Source organism: Maylandia zebra, linkage group LG11 (genome assembly GCF_041146795.1).
Source record: "Maylandia zebra isolate NMK-2024a linkage group LG11, Mzebra_GT3a, whole genome shotgun sequence".
Lineage (NCBI taxonomy): Eukaryota > Metazoa > Chordata > Actinopteri > Cichliformes > Cichlidae > Maylandia > Maylandia zebra.
The window spans coordinates 18730872-18756936 of NC_135177.1; the positions used below are offsets into that span (position 1 = coordinate 18730872).

Here is a 26065-nt window from a genome sequence, read left to right on the forward strand (position 1 = left end):
TGAGCGTGTTCTTCTCCTCCCTGTCGTGAGCAGCGGGCCTACCTGGGGAACAAAGGTGACAGGGCGAACTCATATTGTCAAATAATACCTACCTTTGTCGCAGCTCTATCCTGTTACCCTTCGAGATAGGCGCGTTGGCTTCAGGAGGTGGATACACATACAGTGGGGGTTCCACTATCTCATCTGTCTTCATTAAAAGCAGCACACCACTGGGGGAATAGGAAAATCAACATAGACAGTGCTGCTAATTTATGTATTCATCATTTTTGCTACATGGGAGGCTTTGTTTTTCACTGTTCCCCATGCCCAATGAAGCAGCTCACCAGACTGATTAACTCAGAGGATTCACACGAGCCGTGTTCTTTATCGGAAATGGTTTTATTTAAATATAAATATGTGTACAAAGGTACAAGCAACAATAGCTCTTTTTTTTTTTTTTTTAGCAAATAAAATTCTTAATACAATATTAAAAGAATGAACAAACAAAATGGCAATTAGTTGTGTTCCAAAGCATGGTAACTGCATTCAGAGGAATGATGAACAACTCAGACAAGAAAATGTGTGAATACCAAATAAAATAAACTGAGATAGATACATATGTATATAAAGATACTTTACAGTAGAGCAGCTTACACGCTGTACTTTAAGGCGTATACAAAATAGAAAAATAAAGACAAGCGATGATGTTTGCCTCCTCACTTTAAGTGACATTTGTTCTCTCATTAGGCTGCCTGGGAACGTTTCATTTCTTTCTTTATATTTTTAGACAAATGGCAGTACAAGCGTCCACACCAAAAAACGCCCAGGAAGTGGAATGCGGCCGGGTCAGGTGCAGTAACCGATGTCTCGAACATGAAATGGACATGAATATAAACGCTGAAGAGTTTCACTAGACACATCATTTGCATGCAACAGAGAGAAAGTATGGACTTAGCCATTTGTACAGATACTCAGTTTCAGGGTAGTACTGTTTCTTGTAAACATAGCGAGACGATTTGATTGAGTTGAGTTGTAAAACTTGAGAGCGGGTGGTCCCCCGTCAGGACCGCCTTCCACATCTTACCCCACCTAAGCCTGCCAAAGTTGATTCTGCGTTCAAGTTTATTTCAAGTTCAAGATTGCCACCATTTTCCAAAAAAAAAAAAAAAAAAAAGACCACTTTTGATTGTTCTGGTTCCTACTCCTTGATTTTACAATCAGAAAGTACAGCAGGAAACGATGCAGGGGTAGATCAACAGTTTTCAACATCAGCCCCTATTTTTATTACCTATACAATTTGTTACCATCTTTGGGTTTTCACTGCCTTAACTCATCCGTGTCAGTACAACATAGAGTCCTCCATTAAAACAAAGGCAATATGCACATTCTTCTCTCCCCACTGGCAGACAACACTTTGTGTCCAACGTGTTAAGGTTATCACGAGAGGCTCCAGAAACACAGGTCAGTCCAGATGTATTCCACTTACAATAGAGTGCCTGTAGCACTTGTTGGTTAGTGCAGCTAGCCTGTTGTGCAGAATAGTTCATGTCTGTCTCTGTGGATAGCTCAGTCATTTGTAGATGATAGAGACACAAATGTGCTTACAATTCCTTTCGCATGCCAACGAAAACATCAAAATGACAGACAACAAAGGTTCTTCACACCTTTTTACCCCCCCCCCCCCCCCCCCCCCCCTCAAATACTGTACGTGTTAGCTCGTACTGTCTTCTTTCAAAGTATTTACGAGGTTATGTTTACAATTAGTGTTGACACAAAGTAAACTCTGGAATGCAGGTAAACAGCTACCCCAGTCGTTTTGGCCACCCAAATTTAAGGGATGCATTTGATTTATTTTCTGGTTGGCCCACGAACTCGCAGAACATCTCCACAAGTTTGGGTGGTCATCATGTAGAGACAACCTAGTGAGGTATCGCACTGTAATGTTCATCATATGCTTGACTTGAACATCACAATCTGCTTAATTTTCTAGCTCTACAAGTTCACATTACTGTAGATGCTGCCGTCCATCGCAGGTTGGTTATTCATAACCAAAATCATGCCTCCCTTCTTATACTGTCCTAACAAATCCTTGCAGGACTGTCCGAGTAAAGAAAGTTCATGTTAGTCCGCCCACACATGTGGTGACAAATAGTTATCTACTCACTGCTTCTTTACTCTTTTTTTTTTTTTTTTGGCCCTATCAGACATGAGTCTGCATACGTTGCGAGGGCCGGCCATAGTCGGACTGCTGGGAGGACACTTGTGACGAGGCGTAAGAGAAGCGAGATGAGCTCGAGACCTTGCTGGCCTGATCTGATTGGTCGTACGCATCCACCTTCTCATAGGAAGCAGGCTTAACATAACTGGTGAAGGCGTGGCCATAAGTAGCAGGTAGGTAAGCAGTGCCACTGTAGAGGGGGTCAGTGGGATAAACTCCCCCCTGCTGGGCAGGCTGCTGCTGGGCAGCTTGCTGCTGTTCGTATGAGGTTCTGCTCACTGTGGTGGTTGCGTATCGGTGGGAGAAGTCATAGGCACGGGGTTGGGTGCCGTGCTGACCGTACACGGGGCTGGGGGAGGGCAGCTGCGATGGAGTGTAGACCGGCCGAGAATTGGGCACGTATTCAGAAAATCCGCTGCCGCGAATATGACGGTCGTCGTGGCCACGAACATTGTAGTAACCATTGGTAGGATCCTTTGAAAAAAACAGAGGGAAAAAAACATCAATTTGACTTCAGTTCAGTATCATGTGGAAAAAAAGCATGCTTGCTATTTTGAGAGTTTCTGCAAGGAAGTGTTTTTCAGTTTTACCTTGATGTCCGATCTTTCGTCCTCCTCCTCTTCCAGGAGGTCGCTGTGTTCTGTGCGCGATGTCCCGGGAGACTCGCTGCTGTTTGGAGCCTGAGGGAAGACCAAGAATTATTAGGATGAACAAGACCTTACTAGAATAAGAACAAAAGAAAGTCTGAACATTACGTTATAATAGTACTGATTTCTCTCTCACAGTCCATGGAGATGTTTGACATACAGAGAAGCTGAACAAAATAGACCTACCATGGGTTCTTTGACATCTTCCTCGTCGTCGTTGCCGCGTGTAGCATTGTGATCGCTGTGAACAATCTGAACTCTGATGTCACTCTTGGAAAGACGAGTGCATCTTTTGCCTATGGGAAATGAGAACAGATTCACTCAACATTGCGAGGAAGATTTGTAAATCCAATTTACACGAAGCTTTCTATTCAAACTCAAGGTGAAACGGCACAAAATTGAACATAATCTTTTCAATTTTCAGCTCGCAGGCACTTTATTATGTTCGATTTGAAGAATTGGCTGTTGACCCTCCTGCCCATACTAACCGTTGAGCTCACCTTTGCCTGTGTGCCTGCAGCAGAGGGAGACCAGAGTGATGACACAGATGAGCAGGACACAGCCGCCACCTACTGCCCCACCTACAATTATCAACATCGGCAGTGCTTCTGCAAGAACAATGGTAACAGAAGAAATGCGTGGCAAAGAGGGTGAGGGTCGATGGTTTGTCAAGAGATGGGGAAGGGATGAAATCAGAGATAGCAGAACATAAGTGTCTAGGAAAGTGCATATTGGAGCAAATGAAAGGAACAGAAGAGATTCTATTCTCTTTTTTTTTTTTCTTGCCTAGCTAATCTGAAAAATGCTCTAGTGCCCATAAATTGATCTGCAGTAAGCCCTGATCTTCTCACAGTGACTGTAACATATGCTCATGTGGGCAATCCAGCATCTCACAGCCTGGCTATTGTCTCTAATCTCTCTGAAAGAAGGGTAACAAGGCCTGACATGCAATGAAGCAATAGACAGTAATCTAATTAGAGATTCCAGGAGATAGCGCTGCCCATTTCTCTGGAGACCCTGCTCTGCTACGTTGATGTAAATTACTGGCGAGGACCTCATTTTTGGTGTCTACTGCAACAAAGGTTTCCCCTAGCATCAGTGGAGTCGTACCACCGCTGTTTAATTTTAAAACCACTTAAGGGGCCTGCAGCCTGAGATGCTGAGCTTGGCTATAAGACATTGATAGAGACTATGATCCCAGCTGCAAACACATGTGGCTTCCTCTAATTGAATTTTGTCCCTAATCAATATCTATGTTATGGGGCAAACATATTCATTAAAGAAGCCATCTGCTGATTAAATCATATCGATTAGAAGAGCATAATTAAGATAAGCACGAGACGGGGGCACTACTTTTACCCAATCTTCACAGCAAGAACCGAGACTATCGCTATAACTCCTGTGCAGGAGTATTACTCTGGCCCGTGTGTACCTTGCTCCTTCAGCGTGACCAGGGCAGTGCCTGTGCCGAAGCGGTTCCAAGCAGTGCAGTTGTAGCGCAGCTGGAAATCTTGTGAAAGAGTCTCAGATAGCACCAGAGACGACACGACTCCGTGGTCACTGGTTACTGTCTGCACTGAGTAACGACCGGAGGAGCCGGAGGACAGGCTCATGTCCCCAAAGGTCCACACCTGTGGAGAAGAGTGAGAGAATAGACAACAGGGGGTAAGGAATTGTTCTATAAAGAATCCTTCACCTGTGAGCAAAGCAGAAGCCAGCACGGCTGTTTATCCTTAGATCCCTGCCTGCTGCTGTGTGAACGCCGGCTCTCTCTCTCTTGTGCTTTTTCCCTGCTGACCTCTGAGGTGCTCGGTGTCTGACACAACTCACGGACTCATGTTTAAGCTGCCTCCCACGTTTGCCCTGCAGGTGAAGCCTAAGGAGGGTTAGGTAGCTACACTGGGAAACAAGGCTACTTTTTGCCGTGTCTAGCACAGAGCCAGCAGGGCACCTGTCTCTCACTTCTCCTCGCACCCTAATTATCCTCTCTCAGCCCAGCGTACATTCAGCAGTTCAACAGGGTCAGACGACTGATGCCTCTTGGGCCGCTAATTGAATGTGGTCTGGCTGAAACCTGCAGGAAGCCATTCTTTCAGCAGCTCCGATAACTCCACAATCATTCCGGTCAGTGTCTGTGTATATGTTTTGTTTTAGCAAGCGCGGTGGAGATGTGCTGGTGCAAAGGTGTAGAGGTGAGGTTAGGGGTAAAGCTCATGTTAGTGATGCTGCTTATGTGGGCGGGGTAAGGAAGGGGGAGTATGTACAAACTGAGTGTGTGAGCTAATAAGCATTAGTGAATGACAACACACAACACAAATAAGAGGATCACTTACAATCTTATCAGGTGGGGGGCTGCTTCCCACCCGGCACTCCAGCTTGCCCTTGGAGTGTTTGACAGCGTGCTGTGTGGCCTCTGCTGTGATGATAGGTGGACCTGTGGGCAGATGAAAGAAAGTGAAGGAAATAAAGAGAGTTTTAAAAAAGACGTACAAGTGCAAGCATACAAAAAAACTAGACAGTAAAGTGGTGTTAGAAATAGAAATATAGATGAATAACTAAGTAACCATTTCCTATATCAGGCCCATCCATTGGCACAAAAGATAAATCTGGTATGTATTAATCTCATGACTTTTCTGTAATCTTTGCTCTTTTTCTGAAATGTTTCATGAGAAAACTCTGCTTTGGTGTTTGAAACTATTGAAAATACTAAAAAAAAATGTTTTAACTAAACAAGTAACTAGACACAGCAGTTGTCAACTGAATGAGTAAAAAGAAAAATATATATATAGGTTTTTAAAGTAATGAGGAGTAAATTTAACATAAAAAAAAACATACTTAAGTGATTTATTTTTTTCTTTTGTTCTTTAAGAAACTTCTCACCATTTACAGTTAGAGTGACATCTCTTTCTGCAACTCCAATACGGGGTACAATGGCCTTGCAGGTGTATGTGCCAGCATCCTCCTGAGTAACAGCCTTCAGCTGCAAGGTGTTACCATTACTGAGCACCTAGTGAGAAATCCAGGGAGACAAGTGAGAAGTATGTTAGAGACAGAAAGAGACAGAAAGAACAAGGTTGTGAGTAGAAGAGGCAGGCGAAAGCAAAGTGGGACCTTTATCAGTGGCCCACTCACTGTGCAGGCAGCACAGAGGTGGGCTGACCATTGTAACAAATGCTGGTGGTTTGAGTTTAATTTCATTGTGAAGAGCTTTAATCACAGCATTAAGCACTCCAGCCACCGCTGAGTGACCGTGCTGCTGTGGAGATTGTTGCAATTAAACAGTGGGGACAGAACGAAGCATGTGTGAGTGGGCCCTAGCCTTTGGAGCTGCTACACTCACTCACTCCTTAGCTCATTGATCCTGTCATTCCATCAAGCTGTGATTAATCCATTTACCCCCGCGCCATCCTCCTCCCTCCCTCCATCTTCACATCTCCCTCTCACTCTACATTTTTTTTAATTTCACCACGCTTATGGAGTAACCCAATTAATCTATTACTCATGGCTGTGTGAGGGACAGTGGCAGTGGGTGGATTAGAAAAAATGTCTGCACCATTCCCTGAGTGTGGCTGAAAGCATTCTCTCTTTAAGATGACAGCATTGCTTATGCCATCCCACAGCATTCTTGACCGGGGGTGCTTTTTCCAGCATAGCTTCAGAAATTACATTAGTTGCCAAGAGAGATCTCCTATGGGATGCCCCCACTAATGGTGTGCACGCTAGAACACTTTTACCAGCATGATGTAACGTGAAGGTGGAAGTGTCCCATTTGTTCCACCTGCAAAATTGACTTTAAGGAGATAGATACGCAAGCCTAGCTGGGCCTTTGTGCTGTCGAGAGGCGGGAGATGCTGCTCTAAAAGTTACAAGTACAAGTAGTGATTCTCCCCTTGAATGAGTGATTGATTGACCGATTGATTAAGTCGGGATTGTGACAACGTGTCGTGTGCTCTGATGGTGCTCTATGAATCTGTCATAGGACAGGCAGTTTTCTGCCAGAGGCTTTAGCCCTCAGGGAGAGTGGTTAGAGGAGGTGTTGAAGTTTCTGCCTGAAAAAAGGAAGTGTGGGAAAAAGTGTGAGGGATTCATGCCTCAAGGCCATGTGTGAATGTTTCTCTCCGGAGGAATGGTGCTGAGGTGTGGTGCTGAAGCTTTAGCATCAAGAAAATATGCTGGTGACTGGCTTTTTTTTTTGTTGTTGTTGCCTTACCACACTGGAGCCTTGCTTGGTCCAAGCCAGGGTCAGAGGAGGGTTTCCAGTCCACGCACAAGTGAAGGCTGCATCCATGCCTGTATCCACTGTCATGGGCTTCGGCTCCGACAGCAGTCTGGGGCCAACTAGAAGGGAAGCAATGCAGGCGGCCAGTTAGAATCAGTAAGAGACTTTTTTTAAAAAGCTGCTCTACCTTCAATATCTGAAAACACAGACCACACCGCGTACAGTGTTTGCCTTCAGTTAAACTTACACTGGACATCAACCAGAGTGCTGACATTGGTGCTGCCCACAGAGTTGGACACCTCACAGGAGACGGGGTCTGTGAAGTAGGAGTAGTCCACTGTCACCTCAAGGCTATCCCCATTTGCTTCGGAGATGGGGACTCCTCCTTTCGACCACCTGGAACAAATGAATGATCACAGCTCCATTAGTTCTGGTAAGGAACGGTGCGATGCGTATCAAAGTGGCTGTTAGCCGATTTGTGGCTTGTGCCAATCAAACAGCCCATTTAATCCACGGAGTCTACTTGGCATCTTTTTGTCTCAGTTTATAACATTTTTGCAGCTTATAAAATTCATTTTATTAGGCTTTTATGTCTCAGTGCAACGCAGAGGTTTAGAGTGGACACAGAAAAGACAGATACCTGTATCCAGTGATTTCAGGATTGGCTGAGGCAGAGCAGATGAAGAGAACCTTGGCTCCCTCTGTTACAGTCTGAGGCTGGACTGACAGAGTCACTGAAGGGGGGTCTGTGAGAAGCAGAAACATTCATGTCACTGACATGCATGACTTTGCAAAAGCATTCATTGGTCTCCACAGAACACTGGTGACTGCATGCTGCACGTTGATAATTTCAGAGTGTTTGTAGGCAGGTGGATGCTGGACTCACGCTGGACATTGATAGTGACTGATGTCTGTCGTCCAGCAGGGGCAGCTGGGTTAACAACCCTGCAGGTGTAGGTGCGTCCGGAGTCACTGTCCTCTGGAATGATTGGAAGCATACTGACAGCTGTTTCCCTCTTCCTATCCTCCATTAGGGACTATGAAGAAGGACAAAAACGAAGAGGTGAGTAAAAATCAGCTCAGCGTCACACAACAAAGTTGCATGTCATTAGCGACTTCACCATTTACACACTGCCAGTCTTATTTTATTTTTTTCCATGCGTGAAGCATTAAAAATTGCCATCCTGTTCCTTGGCATGGCACTTAAATCATATATTTTATGATGCAGCAGGGGATATTGTGCTGTTCCCACATTTCTGAGAGTGTTCCCAGTCAGCGCTCCTTGTTTGTCATCATCTTTTAAATCTATTTACTGCTCACAGAAATCAATACGCCTAAGTGAGGAAAGGTGCAGATTCTGAGGATATGGCTCACTGCTCTCTCACTTTCTTCCTCTCTTCCTCATACATAAGAAAAAAAAACAACAAAAAAAAGAAAGTGAAAGCTGAGCTGCCTGCGTGTCCTTTTTTTTTTGGTTGGTGACAGCGAGGGAGGGGTGTCACACATCATTGGAAAAGAGCAGGGGCGAGCCGAACCTTTTCCCTGGACAGCCAGATCAATGGAACAGGTCTTCCATTTTCTAAGCCAGACACACCAAAAGCATTTTTATGCTAGATCAAATCACATCCCTCCCTGTCGCCAGCCCTCACTTGGACAGAGCACAGCCTACCCCCAGTTTCACTCCTAAACGTTGGAAATTCTCTTGTTCTTTCTTTTTTTTTTATTTTCACAAAGCTATTAACAACACTTTGCTCTGTCTTCACTCCCCTCCACCCCTTTCTATTCCTCTCCTCCACATTCCTCACATCTCATCTCATCTCCTCTCTCTCCCCCTGTAGCCCGCTTCCTTCCCTCCTCACTGTGGGCTCTCGCCTCCTTAAATGTGGCGTTTAGCATCGTTTAGCGTGGTCAGAGAGCATGAAAAATGTGACACTTTCCCAGCCGCGGCTGGTTTACGCTCTGGCGCATCCCCATTGTGTTTTTACAATTGTTGTGGGTGATTTCTTCTTTGCAGAAACTCTACTGTATGAAACACTCATGCCTGTCTGAGCTTTGGCATGCTCCAGTTATGCTGTAGTGTGGCTGCATTAGTGAGCAAAAAAAGGGGAGGGAGTAGAGAGTGAAGAGGGCTGAGGTGGTGTGGGGTGAGGTGGTGTAGGGAGGGGAGAGAAGCTAGGGTGGAAGGGGTGGGGGTCAGGAATGAGTGGATGCGGAAGGGGGACTGCAGAGGGTAAGAGAACAAATCTTGTGAGGAAAGGGTGGCGATGGAAAAAGAAAGTGTGAGATACCGTGAAAGATAGATGGAGAAAAAAGCATCCAAACAGAAATGAGGAAAAAGATAGTATTATACCCCGAGAGAAAATATTTCTGTTTTTTGAATAGCTTTGCATTTATTTCTGCCCGCTGTTACAGTTTGTAATATTGTGTAGGTGTGTGGTGATTGAATGATAATGCAAAACACGGATCTGTTCTCACTGTACCTTGGAATAAATTGCAGTTTCCATGACTTCTCCATCTCTGTACCAGGTGATTTCAGCAGCAGGTTTGGCTCCCGAGGCTCTGCAGGTGAGGTTGTGCGGTGTGTGGGCCTTGAGACGTACAACGGGGCCGCCTTCCACCACAGGGTCAGAGGGAGGAACTGTAATGCAGAAACAAACATACAGCTCAAGACAAAAAGACTCATTGCAGCTCCGGGCGAGCGCAGAACCGCAAAGACGCATTACTGATATTGAGCTTGCTGTTGCTCTTAGCCCATCGTCAATATATAACAATACCTTCTTATTGCCAAGTGTCTATTTAACAAGGTGTAGTTTCAGACAGGAGAAAAGGCCGAGAGCTGTTGTCATTTGGTGAAAGAAAAAAAAAGCACACACACACTCAAACTTATTTATTTCCTTTCTTGGGGCTAGCATTATTTCTCTATTTGCTCTTACTGTTGCAGAGTGATGTTTCAACTGAATTGCTTATTTGTTCATTTATTTGCATGGTTTCGCACGCACCACTGTCAAGCCAAGCGTGCCACCCCTGATGAAGGCGTCTATCTCCCCAACCAATAAGGGAAGGCGTAAACATGGGGTTTGTGCTGGCCTTTCTTGCACCCTCTACCGAACCAATTTCACTGTGTGTATCTGAATTGTCAGAGGTCCTTCCGCTGTCGCGGCACGGACACTAATGGAATCCGAGTGCTAGGTGATTTTAATTTCCATGCCGATTCCCCTGACTGCACTCCCACCGTTGACTCCTTTGACTGTGCAGGATTGCTTTGGTCTCATCTGGCCACATTGATTTACGCACACACAGACACACACATACACTCACAAGTTAGGCGCACGCTCCCTCCTCATGTCCACACAAAAACATGAGCAATGCATCTGATTTCATTTATGTGTTTATGAAATGCACATAATGTTCATGAAGCACCAGCCACGGTGTCGGCCTTGGTCTTTCGAGAGTGCATTTAATGTTGAAGAGGCAGTTTTATCAAGTTTTCATGACTGCCTCCACACACACTCTCTGGATGTGTGTGGGCATGTGGCGACCGCACTGCTTCGTGCTACGCTGCGCAGCTTTTGGCGGTGACACGAGACAGATAAAGGTGGGCAGATGAGCTCGGGTGAGTCCTCAGATTCTGTTCATTTAACTGAAATGTTTCTACCTACCACTCAATTTGCCCTCCCATTGTTGCGCTATCTGCACCACTTGTCACTCTGCCTCAGTGACTTTGAACAGACACCTCCACGCAACGGATGGATTCAGTGACAGCAGGGTCTTTGTGGAGAAATGTTCACATAAGCTGCAGCAACAGATCTCTATAATTGTTCCCTTTGAGTTTTCCTTTCTTGATGAAAAATGCTTGCCTTGCAGGTCCATTTATGGGCAATTGACAGGGCTAATTTATAGAGTGATATTCCTTTTCATGCCACCAGATGCCAGCAGTACTATGTCAACTCCAATTCCCAAAAGATCCGGCCCCCCTCCTCCTCCTCCCCGTACTCCCCCATCCCTACCCCACTCCGCTCCACCTCACCCCACCTCTGAAGGTCTGTGTGAAGAAGTAGATCACTCACATCACGTTAATGTAAAAACCGCCGTGCGGTTGACAAATGTTGTGGCTCACTATAAAATGTGCTAACTATGCAGACTTTCAAGCGACTACGCAAGTCATTTGTGACTGCAGCAATCACATTACCCTAGACGTCGAGAGTCTTGATTATCGCGACTAAGAATGCTGGCGTTTCTTTTTTTTTTCCTCTTCTTCTCATGGTTGAGTCTTATTTGGTTTGAATTATGCTTTCAAGGCATGTTTTCCACTTGGAAACTGTACAGATAACGTTATCTATAAGCGCTGATTGAAAAAAAACAAACCCAAACAAACTATGAAGTTTAAGACATTTAATGTTGTGTTTTGAAGGTGATTCATTTCAGGGGATGAACATGTATTATTAGGGTAGTTGTCTGCAAGCTTTTATGCTCTGCGATGAAGACACTCCCCTGATTTTTCCCATGCACTGCCAGCCTGCAGGCCTTGGCACAAGGGCCGACTGTGAGGATCATGCGTGAGCTGTGTATCTTACCTAGTACAGTGAGCTTGGCACGGTGGGAGCGAAGCGCTGCCTGTGTAGCCTGACACTCATACACCGCGTCATCCGCCAACTCTGCTGAATCGATCTGCAAGCTGTGCTCGCCTGATAGCGGGTCGCCCATTAAGGAATAGCGTGTCCAGCCTGCGTGAAGCCAGCACAGAGAATAGAGTCAGAGACAAACAAACAAACCAACAACAAACACATAATGAAAGGACTATAAAATGAACAGACTTGTGTCCCGAACAAAGCCAAAAGAAACGTGGCAAGGCTCTTTAAGACACAAATGAAAGCAAGCAGCACCTCACAGGGCCAGGCATTGAGCCGTTGTGTTAGCAGAGCAGCGTGAGCCTAGAGATGCAACACGTGAGAAGGCTGCTGCATGGGAAGACTGTCCTTTAAATACAGGCACACTGAAGATGGGGTGGCTAAGGTCAAGAGGAAGCTTCTTCGCCTTTATGCTAGTCAGCCACACATTTAAATGTCAATGTGTGGCAAAAGCCAATTGATTATCCACCTTCTTACAAGAGTTAAAATGCTAAACAACAAATTAAAGTTCGGTGCGTGCAGCAGTAGCTGACCTGTCTGCAGTACATTGTTCACTCACCATTCATTTGTGTAAAACCCCAAAGGTTGACAGAGAGAGACTTGATTTCTAATGAGGCCTGGCATTAATTGCAGCAGGACAGACAGAGACAGAGAGAGCACTAAACACAGAGAGGGCAGGAGAAGAAAAAGGAGGGGGCTGGAGAGAAGAAGCCAGTGATAATACCTGGTAGATCTCTCTCTCCTCCCAGTGCCAGGCCATCTTTGGTCCACTGTACCATTCCACGGTAACCCACGATGACACAAGGCAAGGTCACCGACTGACCGGATACAACCACCTGGTCCTGGGGCTGCTGGGAGAAGTAGGCTGCTTGGGTGGCTGCTGGAAGAAAAAATAAAAAGGAGACAACGTGAACAACTAAAATCTTTAAATTGACCTTTTCCTTGATGGCAAACTGCAAATTCATACGGCGTCACAATATGGCTATAAAATCTCGATGTATTAAATTCAGAAAATGTGATCACAGTAGATTTCTGCAGTGCCAGCAGAGACGCATGACGAGGAAAGTGAAACTTTCTCTGTAAGGGCTTTGACGAAATAATGCAACTATTTAAAAAAAAGCAGACTGACACGAACTGCTCAGCTTACTCTCCTGTTACCACAGCACTTGGTGGGAGAAATGGACATGCGTGAAAATATTATTTGTTCCCCCACTACAAATGCGTCTTCTAAGAGGAAGAGTCAGCTGTTACTCGTAACTTATTTAACTCTTTCCCAAGACCATATGGTTACATGCTCACTGACATGAAGCAAACACGCTTGTGGAGAGAAAACGCAGCCACTCCTTCAATGTGCTTTTTGTAAAAATGGATGTTAAACAATCAAAACTCCATTAAAGTTCCCTGGGGACCCGTTCATTCGAGCTTGCTGAAAGTCAGCGGAGACAACTGCCGCCACCGCTGTCGCCGTTTCGCTGCTGTGTTTAAGTCAAAGTCTCCCCGGATTGGCTGGCTTGCCTTCACACGCATGCAGAAACACAGCGTGAATACGGATTCGCAGCTCCTACAGTTTGTGCCACTATGCTTAAGATTGTGTATTACAAACCCCACTGGCAGGGGGGGGAAGACGGCAGCACTCCAGAGGGAACTAATTCGTAAGGGAAGGCAGGAGGTGAGAGGGAGAAAGGCAGTTGGTTGGTTATCTAAGTAGGATGTCTGTGTGAGCTGGGAAGAGGACTTAAAAAACCCTCCCTCATTCTCCTCTCTTTGTTGCTCGGTGGAGAATGGAAGGGAAGGGGGACAGTGGAAGATAAAGAGGGTTCTATTCAGGCAGTGCTAAGCCCCCACTCCCCCCACCCCGAACTGCTTCTCTTGGTGGGAACGCTTAAACAGACAGGATCCCCCCTCCCTCCCAACATGAAGAAAGCCACTGAAAGGAGGGCAACATACGGCGGCCAGAGACACGCTATTGTCCTCTTGTCCCTCTCTTTTAATAGGCCTCTTCATTTCTAATCAATCCTGCTAAATGCAAGTTTAATAGCTTTTCAATAGCAGCTTTTCCCCCCAGAGGGTAGCTGGGATTTTCTCTACCCCCCCCCCCCCCCCCCCCCCCATCCTCCCCTTCTTTTACCCTCCATTCTTTCTAGTTTTTCTTTTCTGAAGGGGTGGTGTGTTGAGGGGCTTCCGTGGTTGTTGGCACTGTTTATCCTGCACTCAATTAACCACTTCATCTCAGGACTGCACCCTACCCTTCGCCTCCCTCACCCCTTTGCACCCTCCTGCCTCTGTCATCCAACAGAACGATTAAAGCCGCCAAACAGTGAGCTCATCAGGAACATGAGCGCTCAACACTTTAGACCGTTGTGGCTCTCGACAACTGCCTCGAAACCCATTTTCACATGCTCCCATTGTCTGTTACTCTCCATCTGGGCCAAACGAGGTGTTAATAGATCGAGTCGAGATGTAAAAAAAGAAGAAAAAAGAAAGATCAGAGAACAATGCATGTCGGCTCTCCAGTATCGTCTCCCTGTACATCATTTTTATGAAAGAGCTTTAAAAGCCGATTGAGCTGTGGGTGCAAACAGGTAGACTTCTGTATGTGTGGCACGCACTGGGGATCAAAAGAGGCCAATTTGAGAGCGTCAATAAGAAGTGAAACGTCTTCGAGTGAAGGCCATTAGGCATTTACCGAAGGCTGGCATTTTCCAGTCATACCTTCAAAAAAATGCTGTTTTAACAGTCTGCCCGCCTGTCCCTTACATTCTGCCGTTATGAGCTATTGAGCGTTTTCATTTTCCTCCCATTGCAAAGCGAGTTGGGGGATTTTCCTCTTTGTACTTGCAACAGTACAAACATTGATTGTAATTAAGTATCTTGCCCAGAGTATCTAAATGTTTACAATGGGTAATAGTTCACTGCATTGGTTGATTGTTTAGATGGATTACATGCATTGAATTGCTTCTCTTTACCTCGCCCACGTACAATTTCTCATGCTCACAAATGGCAATTAACACCATACGCACACACACTCACGCATATGCAGCCGTACAAATATAGAGTACGGAGCATGTGCTGTAGAGAATGTCTTCACGCCATATGAGTGATTCATTGCTCTCCAGATCCCTTATTGAAAATGCTCAACAGAACATCTCGACTGGCTAATGACTCATGCCAGATTCCTTTAATTCCTCCTTGCTGAATTAGACAATTCTTTGACGGTGTATTAGCAACTTAATTACATGAATACATTTCTGACGGGGAGAGAGGGAGGAACGCAACCAGACAAAGAAGTAGTGGAGGAGAAGCAGTCAGAAGAAGTAGGGAGCTGTGGGTGTGAGGAGGCTTGTTCTTGGTGTGCTGCAGTGTCACATACACACATGCGTGTACACAAACGAAAACACACAAATAGTTTTCGGTGATTTTCAGCAGACTAAAAATGGGGAGCTCGTCTATTGGCTGCAGTTGAATCGCATTCGTAAAGAAAGACTTGAATCCCCTTGAAATTCCAACATTTCTGCAGAGGATGTGAGTTTATTTATCGCGTTGTCTCGATTGCTACGCAGGTAAATATGTGCAGAGTAGATTAGTTATACAACACGTTGCGTGCTTAAATGTTACACTGACACCAAAAATGCAATATTCGCTCTTTCTCACCTTGCTGTGCGTATATGTGTGCGCGTGACTGCTTTTCCGTCCCCTAGTAACAAGGTCAAAAACACATTTGGCCAGATACATTTTAATCCGGATTTCTCAAAATGGAATATCATTTCACACCGCTGGATGCACATGGGGCTAAGTTTATGTGTGTCTGTGTGTGCGTGCATTTCCGCCTGACGCTGAGTGTGTGTTTGGGCTATGTATGTTTATGTCTGCCGTTTCATCTCAGTGTGTGAATGAGTGTGGAGGTTGGGGCTGCGTTAATAGGGTAAGCATCTTGTCAGGCACTGGAGGGCACATTTAGCAGTTACTTTGACACAGTGACTTTGCTGTTTCTGTCACATGGTTGGTGTTAAGTGCAAAACAGCCTCCCCGACTTGGGCGAAACCTATTAAAGAGCTTTGCGTTGACCCTGGAACTGCTTGCTCTCTCTCCTTCATCTGAACTGATAGGGGATGCGCTCGCATCAGGAAGGATCAGGAAGGGATGGACAGATGTCGGCAATGATCCGTCCTCCACTGGACATCTGCCTTGATAGAAATAGATTGAAGCAGTCATTCTGCGTGTGCGAGCGCGCGTGCGTATGTACGTGAGTGTGTCTCGTGTGCATTTATCCCGGTGGGGACTTTAACCTGACTGCACACAAACCTGTGGGAACAAAAATCAAGGTCCCCAGAGGTATGGACTGCTTTTTGAGGCTTAATACTTGGTTTTAGGTTCAGGGATAGCATCAGTTAAGGTTACGTGGATAACTGCGAACACCCAGACGAGTGTCATGGTCCGAAAGCGTTGTTGTTGCTGCTGTACTGTAGTTTCTGTGTAGACACGCTGCGGTCACAACAAACTCAAGGACGCTCGGACACCCCCTGTGGAGTCTTGCATTCAGCCCTCATGACAGAATTTGCACCAGTAGGACCCAAGATAACTCTCGTACTTGGTAAAGTGGAAAGTATAACGCTGCCATTAGGATTAGGCATTCATTTATTGTGATGGATAAGGTGAAGGCTAGGGGATAAGAAATGCATTATCAATGAGGGAGTCCCTCTGGGCTACAGAAGCAAGATTTTTTTAAAAATAAAAAAAACTTTAATAATAAATAAATGATCTGAGCATCTGAGGGCACAAAAGTCAATTTAAGTGCATAAGTTGGAACCTTCAAATGAAAACTAAAATAACATCAGCTACTCCACTCTGTTCATTTTCCTATGTTTTACGATGACACTCAGCTGCTGATGGCAGTGTTTGCAAAGAGTTCTTATTTTAGTTCCGATTTTATGCCATGTCCTCATTCCCATCCAGTACGAAGAGTACAACATCCAGTCCTGTGGGGTCTATAAATGTAAGTGCTCTCAACTTGACTGGACAATTTGCTCTGTGCAGTAATAATTCAAAATGCTAAAAAAAAAGAAAAAAAAGAAATAGCACCCGATATCTACTTGCATTTCAGCCCTATGCTAACGGCAAAGACTCCCGAGCCCAGCTGGTGTGAGTTTTCCCACAATAAGAGCCAGAGATGAGAAAATGAGGAAGCAAAGCAGACAAAAAACATTACAAAACAAGGCAATTGGCAAAAAAGTGTCAAGCTTGGAATAAACAACCACTTTCTCCAAATGCCATCCATTGTGCCTTGTCTAGATAAGGCTTCTAAATCGGGCTGGAAAATGGGAGCTCCATTTCTCTCTGTATGGAATTATTATCCCTTTGTTTTGAGTCAGCCTCTTTTGTCTTCCTTTTCCTGTGTGTGTGTGTGCTTGTGTGTGCATATAAACAGAGAGTAATGCTGAGTAGTAGCTGAACCAAACAGTATGTCCCAAAGGGGACACGGCACCCATCTTATGTTTGATCTGGCTACTAAGCTCATTTCCGTGACTCTCACAGAACTTCTAAGGGGCTTAAAACACGCTAACAACAGATACCACCCACCAGCCCATGGCAGTATGGCCACCCGCCCCATCACACACACTATATGGGTGAGCACCTCTGTATTTTTCTTTAACTGTTGCAAACAGCTTCACCCTGTGCCTCTGCAGATGTCTGCATCTAGCCTACCTTAATGTAACCGAGCATCTCTTCCATCTTTTCTTTCCCACATTGCATTTCATCTGCACTCCCAACCGCCCACTCTCACTATCTTCTCTCCCATTTTGCTTTTTTTGTGCCCAAATTGCAGCCTAACAGCTTTTTAAGAGCTGTTTTGCTGGAGTTTAATCCTCCTAGCCTCCCCTTTCAGCCTTTATTCCATTGTGAAAATCTTGGCTCAGACCTAGGCCCCTTTTTAGAGAGTGGACCCGCTCATCCACCCAACCCCCTCCTGGTGTTCTGCCGAAACCCCAACCGCGGGCATTCTCTCCCATCCCTGCATCCATTCACAATCCAGCCCAATCCCCTCATTCCTCTGCTCATCACCTTTACGACCACACTCAGTGAACCGTGATACCTGAAATCAATACTTACCAACCCCCCAACCTCGCGAGTTCTATAAGGTGCTACTAATTGTTGATTTGCTTTCTCCGTCGCTCTTCCTGCCACCACTCTGCTTTTCCAGACTCTGTGTCAGCTGTCATCTCTTACCAGACTCTCCCTTGCACTTTCCCTCCCCATCCCTTCCTCTACTCTATCCTGTATCCCCTTCCCCTGTCCCTTTTCTCTCTCTCTCTGCATCCCTGGTGTGAAAATCACAGGGGTTTGTGTCAGCTTGTCAACACAACACTCAAGAAAGCAGAGTAGGGGGGGAACAAGAGCAAAAAAAAGAGGTACTATATTTTAGAAAGATCAGAAAAAACTGAGGTAAGGTAAAAATGGAAAAAGTGGGCTCCTGTCAGCTTCCAATTGCAAAGGAGGGAGCCTGAGAGGGGATTGATGGAATGCTGTAATCAGTCTGTCTCCGAGGCTGTCACCATGAGGTTTTTTCCCCTGCTGGAATAGGGCGCTGCACACATCAGGGCAGCAGTGAGGCTGATCGCATGGGTGAGCAGCAGCCGAGGTTCTCCCTGGGTAGCTGCTAACAGATGCAGTGGATAGTGTAATAGAGTGGTATGCATACGGGGAGAGGAAGGAGTGAGGGAAGAAAAGGGGAGGCTGGGTAAGAACCCAAGAGTGCTGATGTGACATAGTCAGCGTGTGAATGCACGTGAATGGTTCGCACAGTCAGTGTGCTGCAGTGCCCGACAATGTGCCATAAATACACTCATTCTTATACTGTCTTCTCACACTTGCCACTCACATGAGCACATTGATGCGCACTCAGTGTCAGAGGCCCATATCTTTAGGGTTTCTAGTGGGCAAAAGCATCTCTCTGAGTATAATTCCAACACAGCTTTTTTAAACAGCTCCCCTACACTGAAGCCGAGAGCTAGGGGAGCTGAGAGCTGACTCCATACAGACAGATAGTAAGTGACTGGCTGGCTGGCAGGAGGACAGGAAATAAAAAAGCCATATAAAAAGGAGAGAAAAAGGGGAGGGAGTCAGTGGCAGTGGTATGAAATTGTCTGTACACATCAGCCAGCAATGTTGACAAGATGTTGATTGAGCTAGTCTTGTCATTGCGCTCCTGCTTACCCCACAAGACAGCTGCTGGCGGGATCTGTGTCACAGTTCCAGCCCTCCTCTGCCCCCCCCCCGCACGTCACCAACCCCCTCTTTGGTCTTTGCTCTCTCTCTCTCTCTTTCTTTCTGTCATATCCCAATTTCTCTCTCTGTCTACCCCCCCCCCCCCCCCCCCCCCCCCGCCCCGCCCCGCCCCACAATTTTCGCCAGTGTTTGGATGGAAGGGCTTTCAATATAATTCACTGTGCTTTTACATCATTAACTTCTTGCGCTGCATGCAAAAGCCGCGGTTTAGTGTGTGCATAACAGCTGACATGGTGGATAAAATAGCAGCGGTTCACAACATGTGGCAGTGAGGCAGCTCAAAGATGAGACAGGAGTCGGGGGGGGGGGGTAGGAAAAAAATTGCAAATCTTTTCAATCTCAGCTGCCGCCATAAAACAAGCAAACAAAACAAATCTATCAATAAATGACACATTAAAATCCATAAAACAATGAAGAGATAATGTGAAAATTGCCACGATATCTTGCTTTAAAAACATGCAGTGGAAATGAAAACAAAGGGATTCTCTGCACAGATTCGGTACTGGGACTCTGGCTCTAATGCTCTGGGGTATCAATTAATTTAGTCAAGGGATTTGCGGCCTGCTCTTCCTAATTGAGCCCAGTGGAAACCCCCTCGGCTCTTCGCGATAGGAAGTAGTGCGTTTCATAATTAATACTTTTTTTCCCCTTTATTATTATTATTTTTTAATGAGGGTGGTAATGTTGTAAATGTGTGCATCTTATTACGGTAAAGGGGCCATCTACGCTATTGTTCACTTACGCAGTGTTTGCTGCTGGTGAGATAAATAAAAAAGACAACCTCATTGAGAAGCTGCAATGGCACACTGCAAGTCAAAGCCGCACTTTTGTGTGTGTTTGAATATAAAACACAGGCAGCTCAGTGAGAGTCTCATTAGTGTTGCTTAATATGTGTGCTTTTTAAAGCTTAGAGGTTAATGCCCGACTTGCCTCCATTTCAGTGGAGCTCTCTTTAATTTGATGCATAATTCTTTTTTGTCAGCAGCTGACAAGAGCCTCTTCAGAGAAAGCAGCTGAGCTCTGTAGTGAACTCTGCATCCAACAGGAACACAAAGGCACACAAACACTCCTAATTAAACCTGTTCACAATATTTCTCTGCGCTCCCCCTCTCGCGCTCACGCCACGTTGCGGAGCATATTTCTGAACGATCCTATCTTCCCATCTCTCTGTCCGGAGAACATAACTCTTAGCGATTAAACAAATTACCTCCTCTCCCGGGAGACCCGTGGATCCGGTGAAGAGAATAAGTGTGTGATTCACAATGCTGCCACCTCTCTGTTCTTACAAACAGCCTTCAAATTGCCGCGTATTAATCACTGTCTCTGGATAGTCCGCCACCAGAATTCCTACTCTTTTTTTTTTCCTTCCTCATCCAGAGGAGATGAAAGTGCGAGTTTTAATTTAACATCAATTTTATATTCTGTTCATCAGATTGCCCGTTACTTGAAACATTCCTTTAAAATTCCTGATGACTAAGAGCTTCCAGAACATGAGAAAGTGAGAGGGTGGGGGGGGATGTTACCTGCCGACCTCAATACATTCTGCTTTGTGCTGAGGAAAAGAAGGGAAGGGGAAAACTAATTTCCTGAAACTCCATTTCTTAAGCGTTGATTAGTAAAAGGAGCATAATTAGAGTGAAATGTGAAGTCAGGGTTTTTTTTTTTCAGATTGCACCACTTCCTCTAGAAAAATCAGGCCATGATTAATGAATAAATGATTAATGAGCGAACTAATTAATCAATTAATTATTAAGCAAGCACTCGGAACAAGAAATGGGTAGTATGACAGTGAACAGTGGATAAGAGATTTTGAGGCTGTGTGTTAGAGAGAGAGAGAGAAAAAGGATTTGGGATAATCTGCCTGTTTGTTCTGTCAGTTTGTTGGGTCTTCTGATAAAGAGGGGGATGATAATGAGGATGGAAGTGGAAGGGAGGAAATGCAAAGTTTAGAGCTTCATTTGAGCTTCCCGAGTCAGACAGCAATGCCTCGCATAGGAGCAGCGACCCCCTCCCCTCCTTCCTCCAAACTTCTACCTCTGCAAGTTTCCCCCGTGGTCAGGTCTCTGGGTTACGGCGGTAAAGCCCTACACAAGTCAGATGTGGTGATGATGTTTGCACTGGGCATTGCCATGCGAGCCCTCCAATCATCACCTCTGAAAAAGATCACGGTATAGTTCCTGCCACTAACCAGTCATCTCTCCTCCCCTATCTTTAACTAGGACACCCCATCAATCTTTGATAATCTGCGGTGTGGGTCTCCCCAGTGTGACCAGGCTGATGAGACATCACAGCAGGGATTGATGTATGAAATGCCGCCTCCAAATGTAACTGTGATATACTGGACCGTTTCAAGTCTGGTTTGACCTTTTTTTCCTAGATATTAATCGCTGCGGTGAAAGAATATATGTGAGATATATCTCTCCCCCAGGAGCTCTGCACTCTTTATTCTTTGGCATGAGGTTTTCTCCTAGGTGGCTTTTTCATGTCTGCCCCCCTCCCCAAAAAAAAGTTCCCAGAGCTGTTGCTGCACACAACAGGATATGGGACACAAAATAATATTTTATAAGCAGTTTATTGTTTCTATTAAAATGCAGCATTACTCTAAAGCTGCATTTCTCCACCTTCCCCTGACACCCGGAAACACATCCTCAAAGCGAGAACATGAGAGAAGGATCTTTCATCCCTGCATATTTTTCTTGCCGTTTACTGCTGGCCTTATTAAGAGAGTTGTGAGTGATGGAGGCAGAGTGTGCCGGGGAGAGTCTCAGGGGGCTTTGATGGAGGCAAGCGATGGAGCTGTAGTAGGCTGAGGGCAAGATCATACTTACGTTTATCCGCTCAAAGTACTTTTTAAAGTTCTTTGTCTAGGTACCCCTTCTTCCCTAACAGTCCTTTTATTTCTGCGTTTGTTCTAGTCTATTGTTTTTCTCTAACGGCCGAGGTCTGCGCCAGTGCTGCATTCTGTCCTAATCATACCATAGCATTGCAGATTTCCTTAGAGTCAACTGGGTGTGAATGGGCCTTTGTCACAGTGGGTGGGTTGGCTCATTGACTGTGAAACCCGGACATATGGTGGCTGTGTGTTGGGATGTATCACAGCAGAGAATGCCATGGGTCAGGCTCTCGACCCTAGCCTGGCCTTTAACACCTTACCGGCTGCACCGAAGTCTGTGGTTTGATGAAGTTAAACACTTCATTGTGTGTTTTGTCTTGGGGTGTGTTTTCTTAGCTGCTTTTACTCACCCTTAAGAATGCGCAGTTTGCAGTTGAGGCAGATGCGCTGTTATGTGACTGTTTTACCAAACATGTAACGCATGCCTGCTCTTGGGCTGCAGTGACACGCACCGCTCCTCAGCATAACACTTTGTAACACGCTGTTTGCATGGTAAAAGTAAAGCAAAGCTGGTATCTCTGGTGGCCAGGCTTCTGGAGAGAAATCTCCTTTTGTCACGGTGTGATGTGACTGTTAAGTGCCCGGCCTTTTCACGCATCCAACTGCACCTCAGAACTTTTCTAGACACTGATGATGACGCTGCATCCGAGGGACGCAACTGTCCCGTGAAGTTGAAGCATTATACGGTCCCGCCAGATCGATGGTGTAAAGTCTGTTTGATGGCCAGTTGAGCTGATGTGAGTATAGTGCGGTTAACAGTCAGAAGAACACACAGCAGGCAAGCGGGTGTCTCGTCTCCTGCCTCCTGCAGGCTGCACCTAGTAAGCTAATCTGGAGTATCTCTTATGTTTGCAAGGTGCAACACTAATACCCAAATGTAATGCAAAGAAAAATCAGTTTAGCTTCTAACCATATCTGATTATGCTACAAATAAAATTTTTTAGCTTTAAAACATGCCCCCCTGAGCTCTCTCCTCCCTTTCATGCATTGTATCTATGGAAAACATTCTAGTTCTAGGTTCTGATAAACAAGTGAGGCGTTACAGGCTCTTAAGCCCATCGTGTGAGATGATCGATCATTGGACAGAGTGTGGAGATAACTCCCTCGGCTTGCCTGCTGGTTACCACTGATCCCATATCACCCTCACAGGATATGGTATGAATCACAGGAAGTTTAGATCAATCTATATAGATTGTGCCGTGTGATTACAAAAAAAAAAAAAATCCAATTTGGCTTATCCATCCAAATGCCTCAGTGTCTGCCTGTTTTTGCATTAATGTATGGGCGTGTCCCGCGTGTTAAATAATAGCTTTTTCACATTCTCCTTTTACTGATTTCTGATATTTGCTGAGACATCTCTACAATCTGTCCTACCTTTGCTTATTTACTATGCTTAGTCTATCCTGCTCTTAAATCTCCCTTCTTGAGGGAGTCGTCTTTTAAATCTTAATTAAAACAGACTCCAAAGCCCCCCACCCTCCCAGGGGCTGAAAGCAGCTTAGAACAATCAAGAGGACGGATTAGAAGTGAGAAGAATAGAAGAAGAGAGGAGATGCAAGAGAGAGAGATGGGGGGGAGGCTGGATGGGGTTTCAACAGAAATGGAACGTCAGAGAACAATATTGAGGGGAACGAGAATAATGACCTCTTCCCCTCACTCCCCCTGATTCTCATTCCTTCCCCTCCTTTTAGCTTCATCTCTCCCTTTCTCGCAGGGCTCTGGAGTCTTGGCCTCACCTATTGACATTCAGCTTCTCGGCAGATTAAGCAGCGAATGGAGCCTCTGGAAAGGGTAAACACAGTGGAGGAACAATGACCAACAGGCGGCAACCTTATTGGATTCTAATTAACTGCCAGGAGAGATGGCCAGGGGCATGTTAAGTGCTGTGGGACACAAGTTAGGGACCCAAACCTCAAGTTCCACAACTCACATCACCTACTCTCCACTAAATTCTTGTAGATTGTTTCTGTCTTTCCCTTTATCGTTCCCGGTATCGCTGTCTCCTTTTTAGTATTCTCCTATCTTTGAATCTATTTGCCCACTCTTTCACATATGGCCCATGAGAATGGCAAACAGAGGCATTTAAAAGCACTCCTTGGAGAGCTATTTGCCATCCTTCTTTTCCTGGGCTACCTCTTCCTCTCTGCTCCCCATCCTCACCCCCCCCCCCCCCCCCCCCTTTTTTTTTAACACAGTGGAACGAGGCCCAGCTCCCTGAGGTAGCTGTTTGAGCGATAAGGTTAAAACGTGAAAAAAAGGTGAAAAATTGTGAGAGATTATTTGATATTAAACAGATTGAATTATCTGGAGTGAAAAAGAGGGATGAAGAGATGAAGGAGAGCTAAATCATATTTCTGCATCGCCCTCAGGAGGAGCACTACCAGAGGGAGAGAGGGCGCTAAATGGGAATGAGCAAATAGCCTATCCTCAATGGTCAGAAGTCTGAAAATATAACCACTTTTTTTTTTATACTCTCCTACCCCAGTGAACCAGCACGTTAATTTGAGTGCGAGTCCAGGCAGGTCTCTCTATATGTGTGAACTTTCTCACTGGTGCAGTGGGTCCTCGGTCTTTTGAGTGGTCTCCTGATTAGGCCAGCTCACAATGGTGATGTGTCCTCCAGGGGCCCCTGTCTGGAGCCACAGGCACTAATTAGACCGGTATCATTAATGAGTTAGTGTGAAAGAAGGTTCAGCCCACCTTGAGTTAACACTGAAGTGGGCAAAAAAAAATAATCCAGCACCCCACAGGAGACAGGCTATCGTCACCTCAGCGAACATATAAAGCAATTTGTTAATTGGTGTGAAAATCCGCACAAACTTTGAAGCCATACATGTGCAAACGCATGCACACACTCTCACACCTTAATGTGAATACACATACTGATGTTCAGGGTACTCCATGAAGGCATTGCTTGTTAACATGCTACCTGGGATCAAAGAGGCAACAGCTGGAAGGAGAGAAGTTTGGAAGAGCCATTATTTGTTGAGGAAAAAAATTGCAGCCCAGTGTTGTGTTTGTCCTTCGGCAAACCTGGCAGAAAAAGAGGTTTCCACCATTTCACAAAAACGAAGGGATATTTCTTTTTCTTTCTCACCATCATGTGAGGGACTCTTTGAAATACTCAGAGTACTTTTTTTTTTTTAAATCAAAGCTGGGAGGAAATGAATCACAGCTTCACTTGTGATCTAAGCCCGGAGATATAAAAGGGATCCACATGACTACTGTCCATTTCCACACCATTACAGCAACAGTCATGGCTGTAATAGGCTGAATTGGGCCATTGATTTCTCTCATGCACCCTCTTTCACCCACAAAACTAGTCTCTGCCAGTTCCGAGATACACCCATTTCTTTTTTAACTAAACATCACATGCTCAAAGACGGCTCACACACACACACACACACACACACACACACACACACACACACACACACACACACACACACACAGACACACAAAAAACAGAAAAACACCACCAAATCTAAGCCACAAAGGGGCACAGACACACTCAGTCGCACACAAACACACACGGCCAATACAATATGTCCCAGCTTGAGTTCCTGGGGAGTTAAACAAAGAACTGAGTTTAAATTGGCCTTTAAAGAACTCCCCCAGAACAATCATGGAGTTGACTTGAGCCACTATAGAGTGTCAGAGGACTGCTTTAGAGAAAGAAGGGTAGTTAGGCTGAGGTCTATAGTGGAGTGAGTGGCTAATCTATAGTGTGACGACGCAAGAGCTTCTCTTGACCGGCTTCAATAGCCCTCCAATCAGGCCTGACTGCCCCTCAATCTTCGCTTAGTTTTTTTAACTTGCCTGTGATTGTGCGGCTTCATTAAGGGCCTATTTATCTTTCCCTGTACTACAGTCCTAAAAGGCTACATGACATGTTCAGCACACCCATGCACCGCCTACACAAGGACCTGGCAGATGCACGACTCCATTAGCACACAAAGAGAATCTAACATAGCGAAATCTGCTGGAATCACAGTCCAGTCAGCTGAAAACATTGCTACTTTTATTTTTCTTCCTAAACTGTGATAGTTTTAACAAATTTTTAACTTCTCTGTCCTCTGAAGCCAGCAGCCTCCATCTGCTAATCAGTGTTCCTCCTGCTTGATCGCTTCGTGAAAAAAAGAACAGAAAAAAGTCTCTTAAAAACAATCGTTCAGGTGATGAAGTAGCCTGCAAGGC

General features: G+C 45.4%; 1 protein-coding gene across 3 annotated transcripts in view; it reads right to left on the reverse strand.

Annotated features, from left to right (window-relative positions):
• Positions 1-1660: 1660 nt before the first annotated feature.
• The window catches only part of kirrel3l (kirre like nephrin family adhesion molecule 3, like), a 32431-nt gene continuing 8026 nt past the window's right edge, over positions 1661-26065 (reverse strand). The window contains exons 2-15 of one of the 3 annotated variants that reach the window (XM_076889918.1): positions 12416-12568; positions 11638-11787; positions 9544-9701; positions 7950-8100; positions 7704-7809; positions 7311-7459; positions 7055-7182; positions 5725-5851; positions 5178-5278; positions 4277-4475; positions 3333-3452; positions 3031-3140; positions 2788-2877; positions 1661-2671 (exon numbers count right to left, since the gene is read on the reverse strand). In XM_076889918.1, the coding sequence (XP_076746033.1) occupies positions 2180-2671; positions 2788-2877; positions 3031-3140; positions 3333-3452; positions 4277-4475; positions 5178-5278; positions 5725-5851; positions 7055-7182; positions 7311-7459; positions 7704-7809; positions 7950-8100; positions 9544-9701; positions 11638-11787; positions 12416-12568 (2234 nt within the window). In that variant the 3' untranslated portion in view covers positions 1661-2179. Of the gene's footprint in view, positions 2672-2787; positions 2878-3030; positions 3141-3332; positions 3453-4276; positions 4476-5177; positions 5279-5724; positions 5852-7054; positions 7183-7310; positions 7460-7703; positions 7810-7949; positions 8101-9543; positions 9702-11637; positions 11788-12415; positions 12572-26065 lie in introns of all 3 variants that reach the window. The other 2 variants (XM_004541552.2, XM_004541551.2) reach the window with 2 other exon arrangements.